The sequence below is a fragment of the Leucopleurus acutus genome (assembly GCF_964270905.1).
Source record: "Leucopleurus acutus genome assembly, chromosome: 11".
In the NCBI taxonomy this organism is placed as follows: domain Eukaryota; kingdom Metazoa; phylum Chordata; class Mammalia; order Artiodactyla; family Delphinidae; genus Leucopleurus; species Leucopleurus acutus.
In genome coordinates this window covers 85,694,384-85,712,834 of record NC_139152.1, presented here as the reverse complement: position 1 = coordinate 85,712,834, position 18,451 = coordinate 85,694,384, and the positions used below count along the sequence as shown (strand labels likewise).

Below are 18,451 nucleotides of genomic sequence, written 5' to 3'. Positions count from 1 at the left end.
TACAGAGTGAAGTAAGTCAGAAAGAGAAAGACAAATACCGTATGCTAACACATATATATGGAATTTAAGAAAAAAAAATGTCATGAAGAACCTAGGGGTAAGACAGGAATAAAGACACAGACCTACTAGAGAATGGACTTGAGGATATGGGGAGGGGGAAGGGTAAGCTGGGACAAAGTGAGAGAGTGGCATGGACATATATACACTACCAATCGTAAAATAGATAGCTAGTGGGAAGCAGCCGCATAGCACAGGGAGAGCAGCTCCGTGCTTTGTGACCACCTAGAGGGGTGGGATAGGGAGGGTAGGAGGGAGGGAGACGCAAGAGGGAAGAGATATGGGAACATATGTATATATATAACTGATTCACTTTGTTATAAAGCAGAAACTAACACATCATTGTAAAGCAATTATACTCCAGTAAAGCGGAAAAAAAAAAAAAAAAGGCACTAGTAGTGGTGTGCTGGTAGATGTTAGACATCCAGCTCTCCAGGGGGAACAAATAGCCCTGCCTTGCAGCATTTGCCGATTTCCCATGGTTCACATCCCACCTTGGCCAATCTCAAACTACTGTGACACTAACCAGCAGGCACATCCCTGAAAACTTAATCATTGGCTCTTGTGACCCAGTAAGCCCTGGCTCTAGCAAACCACTGCTACCTGGCAAAGACTGGCTGACAGCTGGCTGAAACTGGCAAGGTGCTTAGGACGGTGACATTCTCCAGAATCTTGGAGATAAGTGAGGAACCAAACAGGAGACAGAGGAAGAACGTTTCAGAGAGGAGAGAGGCAGGGATGCTGTGGGCATGCATACCACAGGGGTGGCTCATGCTTAGGAGAGGATTCCAAAGAACAGTTATACACTCGCTAATCCATTTGTGTTTCTAAACTGGTACCATGGCACACAGATATATTTCCAACAAGTTTGCTGAACAAACATTTCTGAGTCTTATCACCCCCGCTTGGATTGCTGCAATGACTCCCTACGTGGTCTTTCTGCCCTTAGTTTTCCTCTCGTCAAATCAGTCTTTCACACAAGCCCTGAGGGGTCTGTCCCAAAGGGAAATCTGGCATCTGTGTGCTTAACACTCTCAGGGACTCCTCTTGTCTACAGGATGCAGTGTAAACGCTTAGCACGCATGCAAGGCTACAAAGGGTGGGGTGGAGGGATCTTGTTTATGTGTCCTTCCTGCCTTCATGCAAATCCCAGCAACACCAAATCGCTTTTTTTTCTAGACTGTTATACCCTTCTCAGGCTGTGTGTCCTGCCGGGAGTGCTCTCACCCACTCCTCATAGCTCAGGTGTGACCTAGGCAGCCCTACCCGGCCTCCCTACTCACTCCCCCACCACAACTCATCGTACCAAAATGACCTCTTCAGGGTTTCTCGCCTCTGCCAGCTGGCACTCTCTCCTAGAACCTGGATCCCACCTTATTTCTCTCACCTTATTTCTCTCCCTTGTATTCCAGCACCTGGGACAGTGTCTCATTGTTGAACTGATTTTCTTTCTATCTATCTATCTATCTATCTATCGCTGCGTTGGGTCTTCACTGCTGCACGCAGGCTTTCACTCTAGCTGCTGCAAGCGGGGGCTACTCTGTTGTGCTGCGCGGGCTTCTCATTGCAGTGGCTTCTCTTGTTGCACAGCATGGGCTCTAGATGCGTGGGCTTCAGTAGTTGTGGCACACGGGCTTAGTTGCTCCGTAGCATGTGTGTTCTTCCCAGACCAGGGCTCGAACCTGTGTCTCCTGTATTGGCAGGAGGATTCTTAACCACTGCGCCACCAGGGAAGCCCAAACTGATTATTTTCTAAGTACCTACTTAATTCTATAAACTGAGCTAGGCAAGAGAGCTATAAAGATGATAACAACAGATACCTTGCTCTTCTAGCATCTCACATGCTGGAGATGAACCTGAAAACAAATCACTTATGGCAACATGATGAGGTTACTTAACATCTTTGAGTCCCAGTTTCCTCATCTACGAAATGGGTTTACTAGCACCTTTAGGGCTGTAGATAGAAGAGACAATGCATGAAAACAGCCGGCACAGTGATGGACACATAGAAAAAGCTCAGTACTTGGCAGATGGTGATAGCGATGGAGACGGTGGCGATAATGACAATGACGGGGCTGGGATGCAGCAGGACAAGTCCATAAACAGATGACTCGAGTTCCATAGGAAGCGCTGTGATAGATTGAATAGGATGCGCTGGGGCATGGAGGAGGAAGTGACTAATTCTGCCTGAAGAAATATGGAACAAGTTCTAGGAGGAAGTAAGTTTTAAGCTAATTCTAAAAGGATGCATATGTGATTCCCAGCCAGACAAATGACTGGGAGATCATTTACTGATTGAGCCTTAGGGGCTTTTATAGAGCAGTTGCTCTAACCAGGGACAATTTTGCACCCCCCCCCCCCCGGGGACATTTGGCAGTGTCTCGAGACATTGTTGGTCATCACAACGGGGGTGAAGGTGCTACTGGCATCTAGTGGATAGAGCTGACGGATGCGGCTCAACACGCTACAATGCACAGGACACTACCTACAACAAAGAGTTACCTGGCCCCAAAGGTCAATAGTGCCGAGGCTGAGAAAACTTGTTATGAAGAATCACTAAGGTAGATATAACCATGAAACAATAGCTTATTTAATACAATCAAATGACAGTTTCCTACTTAAACATCAACCTTCTCTGTAAGTACTGAGCTTCAGGATGGGGAATGTAAGGTGACAAAGAGGGAGACTGGCAACTCTTGGAAGTGATACAGTAATCACTATTGAAAACCAATCCTGGGGGCTTCCCTGGTGGCGCAGTGGTTGAGAGTCCTCCTGCCGATGCAGGGGACACAGGTTCGTGCCCCGGTCCGGGAGGATCCCACATGCCGCGGAGCGGCTGGGCCCGTGAGCCATGGCCGCTGAGCCTGTGCATCCGGAGCCTGTGCTCCGCAACGGGAGAGGCCACAATGGTGAGAGGCCCGCGTACCGCAAAAAAAAAAAAGAAAAAAGGAAAACCAATCCTGCTGTACGTTATGTAAGTTCTATGTGAAGTCAATAGAAAGACAAGTAACTTTTATAAGTTACTTTTTACATTTCTCTCTGAAAGTTCCCTAAGTTGTTATGAGGCCAGTGATCCATTTTGTCTAAAGAGACTTAACTTGTCTTTCCTAAGGATGGCAGGAGAATTATATTTTAATGGTCTCTGTGCTGAATGGAATGTATGAGACATAAATATTCTTTAAATTTTTATTTAAAATCTCGGTCCACAAGTCTGAGACTTTATGAGACCATTTTCTGACTCAGCTGGGCTACGGCCCATTCATAGCATCACCTCTTTTATAAATTGGTTCTTTACTAGGTATAAAGTTCTTACCTGCTGTCCCAAGGCTTTCAAAACACCCACAAGCCACCTGCATTTTATGTTATGAGATGGAATTATTTATATTCAATGTTGGATAAAATTTAGTTAAATTATAAGGTGCCCCCAAAGTTTACGGTGATAAATATTATAACAGAAGCATTCCAGGGTTCTCTGGGAGCCCAGAGGGAGGGGCACCTGAGTGGACCAGGAAGACAGGGGAGGCATCAGAGAGGTGAAGATACTCAAGTTGACACTGCAGGATCAGCGTGTTGGTCTGACTCAGAGGAGGTGGGGAGGGAAGGACGGTCTAAGCTGGGGGAATACCAGGGTATGTTTGAAGAACAATAAACAGCTCAATGGCACTAGAGCTAAGGGTGCGTTGACGGCAGTGGTGGAGGTAAAGCTGGCCCACGCACACCCTCTGCAAACAGCCATCTTCGGCCATCCCCGGGGGGCGTGGTCCCAGGAAGAGCCCGTGCAGGTTCCGGAGGCTGGTTTCGAGCGCTCTGAGCAGAGAATGAGGTCCTGGTTACTTGAGTGGGGTCTCTGATGTGCCTTCCGGCTCTGGGAGATCACGGCCCCTTCGTCCTTCAGATTCCTTGCCCTGGTGTAGTCAGTGGAGGGCCAGAATGGGGCCCTCTAAAATGCAGTGCCCAGGGCAGGGGCCCCTGTTGCCCAGGTCTGAGGGTCACACTGCTGGGAACACATCTGGAAGCGGCTGAGCTGGGGTTTGAAGCTGGGTCTGTCTGGGAAAGCCCATGATCCTGCTGCCTGGTGCCAAGGCACTGTATTGCTTCGGACAGGATTCTTGGGAAGATGGTTCACACTAAGGAATCCTAACCTGCACACGTCGCATATAAACACTGTCATTAGTGTCACTAATGTCCCCATTTTCCGGTATGCCTTCTCTGTCACGTCCAGGCTTTGCAGACTCAAATAAGAGAGGAATGCCTTTCTCTTCTGTCATGCCTTAATTCCCACCTCTGCCACGTAAAAATAGAAAGGCACAATTTTAACCGACAGGAAGTAATGGTTCTTCTTAGTAATAATGAAAGTGGAGTGTAGAGTTTAAAGCAGGCTTATATACATTAACTTGTCAGCTCTGCCCAGGGAAATAGCTCCACCTGTCAGGGGAGGGAACTGTGGTTCCAGAAAGTTATGTGACTTGTCCAAGTTCACCCCAGTTGTGAGTGGGGGAGCCCACACTGGAACTCATTCTTCTTTATTGGGTGGTCTTCTCTGACTAATGCAGCATGACTTTGAATACTCTGCATAGACTGACTGCCACATTGAGGAGGCATAAACAAGATAAATCCCTCTCCGGGGTGAACTAAATTATTGGCAGCCCCATATTTTATCAATGTCACTCAGCCAGCCTTAACACAGGCCTCTTCCCAGCTGAAGACAGTCAGGTTTTGGAGGGGGGCGGATGTCGAGAGGTTTGTGAGTGACACACAGACCCCTAAAATCGACGGTTATTTCCACTGATATTCTAGGCACAAGTTTTAATGCAACTTCTATTATTCCGATGTTCCAGTTTCATTTTTCGATTTTATCTTCTCAAACACAAAAGAAAGTGTTTAAAGTGTTCTACTCAAGCTTTCTCAGAGGATGGTACCAAGCGTGCAAGCTGGCTGGTTCGGTTGTCAGTGTCAGAACCTGGGTTTCAGGAGAGGACGTGCCTGTATGCATAGCTGTGTAGGTGTGTACGTGCCTGTACACATGTCTGGGAGGGGTTTGCGTGTGCAGGGTGTGTATGGAGTGATTTCTGTGTGCCAGGTTCCACTCAGAGACTGATGAATGTAACCTTATTTAATCCTCATCACAGCCCTGGTTGGAGGCACAATTGTCCCCCTTTTACGACAGAGGAAATAGAAATCACAGAGTAAGGGAAGCAGCAGAGCTGGGGCTTGCATCCAGGGGTTCTGACACTCAAGCTCTTTCCACTCCACCCACAGTGCATACAGATACACTTATTTGCCCAGAGAGAACATAGTGATCATAAAACCTATCTGGGCGAATCTACACATTCAAGACCCAGCTATAAAAGGAATGACAGAGGCGGGCTCTGGAAGCACAGAAACTGTTCCATGTCTACCGTGGCTTTGAGCTCACTACAGCAGAACAGGTTCTTTGCTGATGCTGGTGACAATGAGACCCGAAAGCGGCACCAAGATGCAAGCCTCCGTCTGGGAGTCAAAAGGCTAGGGTTCCAGGTTTGGTTCACCCACTGATAAAAACCAAAACACAGCTGGAGAGGAGTTTCCAGAACATTCTCTCATGAATCTTCACAACAACAGTATGAAGTAGACGCCACTGTGCTCATTTTATCCATGGAGAAACTGAGGCCAGAGAGACCTTGTCACATTCCCAAGGTCACGAATCTGATAGATACCAGTGTGGAGACTCAAACCCAGGTCTTTAAACTCTGAACAGCATCTTCCCACTAGGCAAGCTGCCTCTGCCTTGGGAATTTTCACACAAATATTTTAACTCACAGTAAACCCCTTCTTTTGAAACCTGGAGTCTGGGAAACACCACTCATGTGTATTCACTTTCCCTAGTTTTCACTTTCCCATTGTTTTGCACCACTAACAAGCAATATTTCATAGATTGCGGAAACAGGCATATACATTAGAGGTCAAACCTCTGTCATCACAATAGACATCTGTTTTCCCAGTGACGGTGGATTCTTTCTCCCACGCTCTGATCACTTCATACCATGTTTTCAGGCCAGGTCAATATTTCAGGGTGTTGGCACGGTCATTATCAAGGAAGCCATTACTGAATGATTCACTGATTATACAAAGATGTTTCGAGTCCCTACTGTGCTCCTTGCATTGTGCTATGTGAGGATGGTGCAAGGCTGAATAAGACACATTTCCTAACCTCCCGAGAAGTTTCCGCATTGACTGGCCACCACCTTCACTGCTTGGAAAGATGGTGGTGGAATTGGAAAGCCTTACTTGGTGAGACCTGGCGCGATGGTGGTGCAGTTCGCATCCCTGTGGCAGGGGTTCTTAGACTCACAGACGTCGGTCACGCTGCACCCCACTCCAGGGACAAAGTTGCGGTAGTGTTCCGCACACTCGCAGTGAGCCTTCGGTCGATGGGAAGAGAAGAGCAAAGAGTGTTCTCGTTAGTCACTTAGGCTGACATTCTTCTTAAATTCCTATCTTTATTCTGCCATAAAAGCTGACTTGGGGTAGGTCTAAAGTGTGGGCTGAAACTAAAATTTGTCAGCAGATCCAGAATTGGAAATCATGTTCACATCTCATCTGTTTGGAAACTCATACATCTTGCTTGTAGTTCACACTTTCAGTTCTTTGGTTTGCTAACCCTGGGCCTCCCTGGCACCGTACTTCCCGCTTTCAGATTTAGGTGAGTAGAGACTGAGGCTCAGATGGGAGGTATTATTTCTCTAGAATAGTGGTTTTCAACCGGGAGTCTCAACACAAGGGACACTGGGCTTGTAGACATTTTTGATTGTGACAACAGGGTGGGGGGACAGTGCCACAAGAGGCCAGGGATGCTGTTAAACATCATACAATGCACAGGATACTTCCTACAACAAAGAATTCTCAGGTCCAAAATGCTACTCATGCCGAGGATGAGGAACCCTGTTCTGGAATAATGAAGGCACTGCTTCTGTGTGAACGATGGGGGGTTTCTAAGACTTGAAAATATGCCTTGGGACCCATTTTTAAAGTGACAAAGTATATGTTTTAATCTCACTCCCAAGGTCCTGGGGCTTTGGTTCATGATGTAACATGACTTTTCCCATAAGGGACCTCATTTAGAGGATGAGAATTTAGCCCTTTGAATTTCTTACAAGCTAGCCTCAGAAATTGATAGCAGAAATGTCATATGATGTATTCTTTTTCTCGGACACGAGATCGGGTGGATTCTCTGCAGGGGACTCTGGGAGCATCCCCATGGGGTGCAGACTAGACTGCTGGGGACCCATGACTGGGTTTGGTCAGACACTGAAGGCTTTCCATTCACCCAGGCAGCAGTAGTCTCTTGTGTGGATGGGTTTCCTCCACTGGACACTTGACATGCAGTTGTGGCTGCAGTGGGCACCCACTAAATATTTGGTGGATGAATGAGATATTGAGGAAAGGGCTCTTTGATCTGGACTCTGGAGCAAAGGTCTCCCGGCTAGGCTGAATTTTACCAGTCAAGGTCATGACGTGATTTAGTGAATCACATATGTCTCACTCCAGAGTATCTTCATTGCTCCCTACAAATCTGTCTGTGCTGCTTGACATTTTATCAGCATTCATCCCTTTGGGACAGAGTTTTTTGGTCCTAAGAGTCCCCTCTCACTTTGAAAAGACATTAGAGAGACTGGAGGAATGCAGGGGAAAGTCAATCACATATTTTCCCAAGACTTCATTAACCGTTAATTTGTTAATAGAATTTGAGCTATGTGTATATATGTTGTCAATCATCAAACAGGACTGGGATGGAGGAGACAGTGAAGTTTTGACTGAAGAGCTGGGAAAGCGCGAGTTCAGAGGGTAGATCATGGCTCCCTGAGGTTGACCCCAAGCACACGGAGGTCTGTCTGGACAGGAAGCCCGACCTGAGCATGGAAAGGGAGAACTGAGACGGCACAGTTTTACCTTCAGCGGGTGGTCCTACTTCTATTCTCATTAGTTCCAACATCATTAGCTCACCTGTCCGGGCCCATCATATCTGCACACCGTGGACTCTGTAGGGCAGTTTCCAAAGTTAACTTGGCAGGGGTCCACTGGTAAGCACACCTGGCCGTCCCCGTGGTAGCCCTCATGGCACGTGCAACTGTGCTGATTTGGTCCTAGGTAGGTGCACCGTGCGTGAGGGTGGCAGATGTTTTGTGAACATGGGTTGATGGCTGGAGAAGCAATGACAAAATAAGGTGGTTACCACACTCAGGGAAGGAGAAGGAAAACTGAACTGTGAAGGGATTGCAAATCACAGCTTATCCAAGCTGCGAAGGCAATTCAACAGTTTCAAGAGAGAGAGTAAAAAACATTTCATCTTACCCTCCTGTTCACCCCCATTGACCAAAAAGATTTACATATGGCCATTAGAAATTATAATTACAAGTACTGTGATGATGTATTATTATGCCATGTTATGTGTGGATTTAAATATAAAATCGCATGAAAGAAAGCACTGATATTAATAGAATTTATAATACGTACCGGGCCCTTTTCTAAGCATTTGCCATATGTGAATTCAGTTAATCCTTACAACCGTCTAGCGTAGTTACTATTATTATCCCCATTTCATAGATAGGAAAATGGAGGCACAGGTAGGTTAAAGCATTTGTCCAAGGTCATATTGTTAGTAATAGGCAGACCTGGGATTTATACCTGGGCAGCCGGGCTCCAACAGCATGTTCATAACCAACACACAACCACTCATGAAGTGAAACAGCATGAAAGGAAGTAAGGGGACTTCCCTGGTGGCGCAGTGGTTAAGAATCCGCCTGCCAAGGCAGGGGACACGGGTTCAGTCCCTGGTCCGGGAAGATCCCACATGCCGCAGAGCAACTAAGCCCGTGCACCACAACTACTGAGCCTGCCCTCTAGAGCCCACGAGCCACAACTACTGAGCCCACGTACAACAACTACTGAAGCCCGCACACCTAGAGCCCGTGCTCCGCTACAAGAGAAGCCACAGCAATGAGAAGCCCACGCACTGCAACGAAGAGTAGCCCCCGCTCACCACAACCAGAGAAAAGCCCGCGCACAGCAGTGAAGACCCAATGCAGCCAAAAATAAATAAAATAAATTTATTAAAAAAAAAAAGAAAGGAAGGGAGGAAGGAAGAAGGAAGTAAGAAACAAACTACATTCTATCTTAACATTGATTTAGGTGATATAGAAGAAGAAAAACGTACAGTTACTAGGGGGGAAGTGGAGGGGGAAGGGATAAATTGGGAGGCTGGGACTGACACACACACACTATTATAAATAAAAGAGATAACTAATAAGAACCTATTGTACAGCACAGGGAAGTCTATTCAATACTCTATAATGACCTATATGGGAATAGAATATAAAAGAAAGAGTGGATATATGTATAACTGATTCACTTCGCTGTACAGCAGAAACTAACACAACATTGTAAATCAATTATATTCCAATAAAAATTAATTTAAAAAGTATAAAAATCTATATATGTGCTTTGATAACATGAGAACTTGCCATTTACTGAAGAGCTATCACATGATGAGCATCTTGCTTAGAAGTTTTAATATATGTCATGCAACTACACAGAGAGAAACAGAAGTGGTCATTGTGTTAATATTAAGAAGGTTGTGAGGTATTTTCTGTTGAGGAATCTAACCGTCTCAATGGATAAACCAGCAGGATCGAAGTTCTACTCACGCTCGCAGTGTCTGCCATCGCCTTTGTAACTGGGGATGCATTTGCATTCTAGTTTTGTTTCATCTTCGCTGGAAGGTGAGCACCTGGAATTTTCTGGGCAGAGCAAGGCTGCACATTCTGGGATGGCTGGAAAGGAAGATTGTTGAGGTAATGGCCTTAGTAGAACAACCAGTTCTAAAAAATCTCAACAAATGCAATATTCCCTATTATCACAAAAGTGACACAGATTCACTGTAACAATTCAAAAAGTACAGAACGAGTAAAGCAAAAATTAGCTGTCTTCTTATTCTCATTCTCCCATCCCACTCCCACAATAACCAATGTGAACAACCAATATAATACATTTATGTGTAAGATTTTCAAAAGATGAAATGGGATCCTGTTAAAATATTTAGGAACTTGATTTTTAATTTAAGAATATATTATGGAGGTATGTAAGGGTGTACCTTAATCTCTAATGACTGCATAGTATTTTATAAGATAGACGGGGCTTAGATGGCTGTTAAATACTATAGAGTCTGGCATGATTAGCCAACTTGCAAAGTTGGGCTGACACGGTCCCATGGTTGCTGCTAGAAGATATGAGATGCCCGGGTCAGAGCTAAAGGACCATTTATCACTCACATCAGGAGCAGTAGTCAGAATGTCAGCATTTTTGGACCAGTTCTTCCAAGCCCCGGGTCCCACAGGGCAATGCAGAGAGGGCCATACTGAGACCTGAACACGCAGTGGATTTCATTACAGAAGAGGAGCCCTGAGCTTAGGGAACTGAAATGCTTTCTAGTTTGTTTTTAAATAATAGGCAATGCATTACTTAGGGCCCAGGCAAGAGAGAGAAACCATGCAATTGTTTGAACAGTGAAAATTTTAGTGTAAAGATTCATGAACAGAGTGGAATAACAGGGAATTGGCTCCTGACAGCTAAAAAGAGCTCAGAAGCATAAAGGAATGGAAGAAAAATAAAGAGCAACCACTCCTCTCGGGTTAAGATAAGGGTAAGTCCTCCCCTTCCGGAGCTGAGACCCCGATGTCACTGGCAAGGACATGGCCTTGGTCACTCTACAGCAGAGAGGTTGCTGACGTGTCCGCTGGTGACACTTGCTGGAGGCCATCCCTCTGGGGCCCCAGGGAAGGTCATCCACAGGGAGCTGCCAAGCCTGGGAAAGCGGCTCGTCTCTAGATGCTACTGGAAGCAGGAGCTGAGAAGCCCACCTTCTCAGAAGCGCGGTGTACTCCTGTGCGTGACCGGGACAGGGGTGGTCTCAGGGGCCAGCTGTGTGGCATGGAGGTGGGTGGTCAGCTCTCTGGATGGCTGGTCCCGCGGGGCCCTTGCTGTGCATGGGGCTGAGGCGAGGGTGTGCAGAACAGCTCCTGAACTGGGCCACCAGCCTGCACTGTCTAGGGCTCCTGGCTATGCTCTGCCGCCCGAGCCAAGCACTTGACAAGGTATGCAGTGGTCAAATACTGGAGGATGCTAAGCCTTGCCGGAACCTAGCGCTGGAGAAACTGTGCAGGGCTGAGCAGCGGAGCAGAGCCCTGTTCTTCAGGAGCCTGGTGAGTGAGCTAACCCAGAAACAAGAAGAGAAAACCCTTGCTTCTTCGGTGTCCCTTTAGCACCCTCTATTGGTAAGGCTTCACATCTTACTGGCTGACAAATAAGACCTATTCCAAAGCCCACCTCCATATTCACAGAGCAGGCAAAAAGGGTGAATTTGGAGCTGAGAGGCAATCCACTGGTAACGGGCACAGGCAGTAAGCGTGCCCGCACTTGCTCCCGAGGGAGGTCCTATATGCGCCAAGGCTGTTCGCTCTACAAACATCCTTGTAAAGATGTCGGAACAAAGGGCAGTCAGTGTGCTGCTCTCAAGATGTGCACAAACGTGACGTATGCGTTTGTCTTCCAACAGTGGCTAGTTGAATCAAAACTTCATAGAGAATATCCCCTCACCTCTTCCATAAAGTAGAATTGTTGCTGAGAAGGGGCTGCCCTTTCAGGATCACGTTTTCCACCCCTCTTTGCATCCAGGTGGGGTTATATGACTAGTCTACGTTGATGGAATATTGGAAGTTCTATGTATTATTCTGAACTTTATAAGCAGATGCTTCTCTACACTCTCTCCTTCCTTCCGTGGCTCAAAGCAGAGCACTTGGAGGTGCTACAGGATGGCAGACGCATGCATGGAAGGCTCTGGATCCCTAAACACCATGTGGTGGGGAGCTGGTGGAGGCCAGGAACACCCACATCGGACTGTTACATTAGTAAGAAATATACCTCTGTTGTGTTAGGCCAGAGGTTGCCCAAATTCCCAGGTCACGGTGCCCTTAGTGTTTCAGTATTTTTTTCACGGGACCCCAATACAAGAGGAATATCTACAGGTTCATTTACTAAGTTGTTAGAACCAAAGAATTCAGTGACTATTTATGGCATGATAACGTAGCAGCCATCTGAAAAAGTAATATGGTTAATAGGAAGATTAAGTATTTTATTCTTAAACAACCACATTTACTTCCTAACGGGACACGTGAGCTTGCTGGAGATGGTACAACTTCTGCAGCCTTGGAATCAGATTGGAAACTACCACCCTCCTTCCAGTTGAAACGATTTTTGCGTGGTACTTACTTTTTACCACAGTGACCACTGGAAATGCAGCTTTGTAAAGAAATGACACCACCGGACAAAATGTAGTGCTACCTAATGTTGAAATTGTGTACTAACTCAGGTTAACATTTCATACGATAATCTACAGATGTATCACCGTTTCCCTCAGAAATTAAAAATATCCCATAGCAGCCCTGTGAGTTTGATGGGGTACTTTGGGATGCCTTGGTGCAGTTACGGAACCGTAGTGTTAAGCCATTGGATTTTTGTGTTGATTCTTTCAGCAGCCAGCATTCTTCTAACTACAATAGGATGTACCACACTTCACTCAACCACTTCCTACTCACGGACGTTCAAGTTGTTGCCAGCTTGCTTTGTTCTTAAAAACAATACTATCATGAGTTTCTCTGTACATATATTCTCACCTACCCACCCCTCCAGTCCTCTAGGTAAATTCCTAGAATTGGGGCTGTAGCCTCAAACTGTAAGCATCCTTTAAAATTTAATAGATACGTATCTCTCATAGATTGTAGCAATTCACATCCCCACTGACAGTAGCGTAATTTTTCTCACACCCACAGATAGATATTACCTAGCTTTGCAACCTGTGTAACACAGTGGGCAAAAAACCAGAACCAAACCAAAACAAAACTTCCCAAACTCCAAAGTACTACTTCATTATGGTTTTAATTTGCATTTCTGTGACTCCTAGTGGGGTTAAGCACCTCTTCTATGTTTGTTGGCCAGTTTTCATTTCTTCCTGAGAATTAGCTGCTCCTTGACCTATATTAAAGGTGGGCTCATGGACTTTCTATTATAAAAACGTTTCTGCTGCGTGGATTGCAAATATTTTTGTCCCAGTCTATATTTATCTTCTGACTCAATAGAATTATTTTGTCATTTGGAAGCAAATCTTTTCATGCTTTCTATTAGGCTGGATCTCTGGTCTTATTAAAAAGCGTTTTTTGTTTGTTTGTGTTTTTTCCTCATGAGTCCACTGGGCAGTACAGGAGTAGCTGGGGAAGGAGGCTGATTGAGGGCTATGGAAGGGGTCCACCCTAACCACCTGAGTTTCATTCTGCCGTTGATTCATATTGGTTGTTGGACTGTCTGTCTCTTCCACAGGAAGAAGGCAGAGGCTGTCTTTTATTCACCCTCCTTTCTACCACTGCTCATATCTTCTCAACGACTTTCAATAAAGCGAGTTTGAAGTTGCTGAATTTGATTCTTGTCTAATCCCTTTATTTTACAGACCAGGAGAATAAAATCCAGAGGATAACTTAAGTGAAGCTATTGTCACAGGCAGCATGTCCAATTTCCTAATGGCTAAGCTCCAAATTTACCCTTCACCACCTGCTCTGTGATAATGGGCTGAACTCTGAACATTTCTCCTTTGCAGGGATATGTTAATCTTGGCCAGTAGAGGGCGCTGGAGGGCCACTGCAGGAGGAAGGGGCTCCGCTTGCCGGTTCTGCTGTGCAGTGTTGTGCTTCTGCTGTGTTTGCTGCTGCTGCACAGCCTGCCAGTGGTGTGGGTGTGTGAGGACATCCAGGGATGCCCTGTCCCAACTGTGCACTCAGAGTGCACAGTTCATTGGTGACCTTGCATCCCTGGCCTGGACCCAGTGGCTACCTTCCCACAGCCCTCCCAACACACAGACATTGAAGGTTCCAGGATTAGCACCCATGGTGCCCCAACTCCCTCCCTCTGTCCACTTGTCCCCCAGCCTCGGCTCATCAGTGCCCTGAAGGGTTGTTGCCTGCCTTTTGGGTGACTGTACTCCCATGCTGGCTTGGGCAAACCGGCAAACTTCTCCCCTACTAAGTGGGCTGCCACCACCCCTTCTCCAGCAAGATTTGAGCCAAGCCTTGGGGATGGCTGTCCCCTTCCAAGTTTGCCCTTCTTTGTTATGCCCCATCAGCCCTACAGTTCATTTTGCATTTTTATAGCCACTCTCCTAACATAGTTTACTAATTCTTTATATTAAACTTCCCTTGCTGCAATCACCCTGTGGGCTCTATCTTTTGATTAAACTCAGTGTGATCGACTGTATAGAGAATTTCAATGACTTGAGTCCCAGCTCACTTATTTGCTATTCTGTGAACTTTGGTGAATCATTTAGCCTTGGTAAGCCTCCATTTCCTGGTGATGTGCTCTGTCTTTCAGACCTATAATGGAGAACATGCCTTATCTCCCTTTTCAGGTACCTAACTCGTTGCAATGGCCCCAATGTCTTCCTCTCCAGTCTATCCTCACACTGCCACAAGCTTGGCCTTCCTAAAACATAGCTACAGCCAGGTCACTGCATTGTTCCCAAGTCTTCCGTGACTTCCAATATTCTATACGATCTCTTCCCTCTCCTCCCTTCCCCTCCCCTCCTCTCACTTCCTCTCCTTTTGTCCCCTTTCTTCTAAAATTGTTGCCTATCTTCCAGCAAAACATTTGATGACACGTCACACATGTAGAGCCCCAGTACACGCATGCACAACTGAAATGCATATGTCTGTGCCCATCTGATCTGGTGTGGTATTAAGGGAACTAGCAGTACTTACGCTTGTCACAGTTGGGGCCGGTGTACCCAGAGTAGCACTCACAGGTCCCATCGCCACGTATTCCACTGTTGCATACTCCATGCACACAGCTGCACACTGCAGACAGAAAATGGGAATTTTTCATTACCTGATGTACACTTCCTCCAAAGATTCTGGAGGTATACTGTTTCAGATAGTGTTTATTGAGATTCTGCTTGATGAAGTGGGGAAAACCATGGGTTTGAAGCCCTAGAGACCCTAGTTTGAACCCTGGCTTTTTCTTAGCTTCAGTTTACGGTAAGTCCCCACATACGAACAAGTTTCATTCTGATAGTGGGTTCGTAAGACCAACTTGTTTGTAAGTCCAACAAAGTTAGCCTAGGTACATAACTAACACAATTAGCTATATAGTACTGTACTGTAATAGGTTATAATAATTTTCACACAAATAATACATAAAAACAAACACAAAAAATAAAGAAAACGTTTTTAATCTTATAGTACAGTACCTTGAAATGTACAGTAGTACAGTACAACAGCTGGCACACAGGGGCTGGCATTGAGTGAACAGGCGAGAAGAGTGACTGACTGGAGGAGGTGGGGGATGGTAGGGCTGAAGGATCGCCAGCAACAGGAGACGGAGGGCGAGCTGCAATTCCACTCACGCCTGACGTTAATGGCACAGGGTCTGGTTCCTTGCTGCCACCAGATGCATGCTCACATCTTTGAAAGTTTGCAACTTGAAGGTTCGAACTCTAAGGTTGTTACATGTCCCACCTCAATCCCCTGTCCTTCATCCCCACGGGAACTGTCCTCCTTCAGGTCCTTATCTTGTTTTGCCTGGACTATTGCAGTAGCACTTTACCTGGACTCATTATTCGGTTTCTCACCTCTCCCTTTTATCCATTTCATTTGATCAGTAATGGTATCAAGGTGATATTCCTCCAAATATCTCAGTGACTCCCAATTGCTAACCAAATGAAATCTAAATTCCTCTGTTTGGCACACAAGGCCCTCTCCAGGCTGACTCCAACCTTTAAAAATTTTCATTTTCATCTTTCGCCACTTCATTTTATGTGTCTTAGGATCGAAGTGCACGGGATGACTCACTAGAGTTCATCTTCCTTCAAAACACATGTTGGACATCTACTACTTACAGGGTGCTGTGCTTGGGATTAATGACCCAAAGTCCCTGCCCCCAAAGAGCTCACAGTCTGAAGGCAGAAGAAAGCAGCCCATCATAATGAGGTGTGATAGATGCTAAGATGTGACAGGTCAATAGCCATGGGGGCTGGCCAGGAAGAGATGGGGGGAGCTGGTCTAGGAAAGAGCATGCCCTGTGGAGGCCCGCACTCTGCTCCCTTCCTCGTGCAGCTGAAATCCTCCTTATCCTAGGCCAGCTAAAGCCCCTCTCCTTGGTGGTGCCGTCTCAGAGGTGCCAAAGCAGAGTCTGTGCTCCTCTGGGCAGCACTTCCTTTGTACCTCATCCACTGTCACCTCCTGCTGCAACTACTACGTTTGTCACGCCAGCCAGCCAAGTACCACCAGGAACACAACAGTGGTCAAAGTCAGCAGCAGGGGCGAGGGGTCATGAAGAAGCAGCAGTAGCCACTCGTGTTAACCGGGAGAGGTGGCCATTGGGTTGCCCACTGTCACTGTTTATTTCTCTATTCGGACAGGATAAGGCAGTGGCCTAGTTTTCGTCTTGTTCCAGCACAGACAGAGCGAGCCACTGATGGTGACATTCTATGAAATTGCAGGCCAGCGACCAGCTGACAGCTGTCAGGGCTGCGTTTTTCTCTCTCAATCTGGTGAGGCACTACATATGGAAAGTGGGAGACAACTAGCTCCAGCGCTCATTCAAATTACTGAAGAATTAAACTGGATTTGCAATTGTCATCCTCCCTTTAAAAACTGATTTGCTGTTGTTTCTATGTTAGCAGAGCACTTTGATGTCCACCCATGGCTGTAGCTTTTGGAACAGATGAGTTTCAGAGGGAAGTCAAATTCATCGTGGAGATAATAGGGGTGAGGAGGGGGTGTACTACGGGCTCAGTAGAGAAGACGCGAATTAATTCAGTTAAAAAATATCTACCCAGGGCTTCCCTGGTGGCGCAGTGGTTGAGAGTCTGCCTGCCGATGCAGGGGACGCAGGTTCGTGCCTCGGTCCGGGAAGATCCCACATGCCGCGGAGTGGCTGGGCCCGTGAGCCATGGCCGCTGAGCCTGCGCGTCTGGAGCCTGTGCTCCGCAACGGGAGAGGCCACAGCAGTGAGAGGCCCGTGTACCACCAAAAAAAAAAAAAAAAAAAAAAAAAAAAAAAAATCTACCCAGCTCCTACCTAGGGGCGGGCACTGGATTAGGCACTGGGTGTACAAATAAGAGTAACTCACAATATCTAAATGCAAGCGGCTCACAGTATAGTGGGGCAGCTGAACTCTAAGAGATACACTGCTTCTGCACGTCCTAAATGCTGTCATGCAGCCCATAGAGAGGCTGTGGGGGCAGAAGCGGGGAGTCGAATGTGACTCAGCCCCTGCTCCCAACTTAGATGCTAACTACAAGGGCCGTCCTTGTCACTGAGCCTTCCTTCTAGGCACGAGCCTCTCCCCAAGTCCTGTCTTCCAGCACAGCCCATGTACTGGATTAACTGACCTGGCACGGGTAGCTTTCGGGAGCCTCTGACACACACTGCAGGGCCGCCAGCCACCGCCAAGAAAGTGTCCTTGGGAAGGAGACGTGAGTGGCAGAGGGATTCCCAAAGGTCATTTAAAGAGCCCTGGGTATTTGTTAAACCTGCTTCAGCAAATCTCTAGAGACATGTGAAACCTGGGGTGTATGACTTTAAAGTAGCCAAAGCCAGGGCCATTGGGGTCAGAGGGACAGAGCTCAGAGCCCCTGTGCCGTGCCCCTGGCAGACTGAGCTGCCCTCTCTCATGTTCCCATAGCATCCCATGTGTACCGTGCACACAGGCTCATAAGCGTCTCCCACATTTCCAGCTCCTTGGGAGTGGGGACCTAATCTCTCCCCTCTTTGGATGCCCATCACCTGTCATGGGTCTAGTGCGTGGTGGGTGCCTGCCAGGGCTGAAGGGTGCAGTGGTTTTGTGCCCAGGTTCTGGAGTCAGACACTTGGGGTCAAACCCTGCCCCTGTCCCTGTAATAGCTGCGTGACCTTGAGCAACCTCTCTGCTTCTTCATCCATAAAATGAGGAACCCAGCTTGCAGAGTTTTTCCAAAGAGATCCTGTGTGCCAAACCTTGTGCACTGCCTGGTGCCCGGCAGACACTCAGCAAATGCTAGCTACTGTTATTAACAAGACACGATTGTGGGATTGATTCGGGTCATATCAGAGGAAGTGGGCTTTGCCTTCTGCCCTCACCTGGGGTGAGGCACTGAGCAGGCGAGGGCCTTGGGAGCTGAGATGAACACCCCTGGCTGATGCAGCCTGAAATCATCTCTAAGCAAATCGAGAGTCAGGTAGGAGAACGCTCTGGCAGCAGGTTAAAGTCAGTGTTAAAAATAAACTGTAATTCATAGCGCTGTCCTACTTACAGGCAGAATTGCCACCGCCGACGACCA

At 46.9% G+C, this 18,451-nt stretch overlaps 1 protein-coding gene across 1 annotated transcript in view; it reads right to left on the bottom strand.

Moving 5' to 3' along the window:
• The window catches only part of STAB2 (stabilin 2), a 165,556-nt gene that overhangs the window by 120,496 nt on the left and 26,609 nt on the right, over positions 1 to 18,451 (bottom strand). The window contains exons 6-9 of the mRNA XM_082850111.1: positions 14,892 to 14,987; positions 9,741 to 9,866; positions 8,041 to 8,237; positions 6,325 to 6,458 (exon numbers count right to left, since the gene is read on the bottom strand). Coding sequence (XP_082706237.1) covers positions 6,325 to 6,458; positions 8,041 to 8,237; positions 9,741 to 9,866; positions 14,892 to 14,987 — 553 coding nt within the window. The remainder of the gene's footprint in view (positions 1 to 6,324; positions 6,459 to 8,040; positions 8,238 to 9,740; positions 9,867 to 14,891; positions 14,988 to 18,451) is intronic.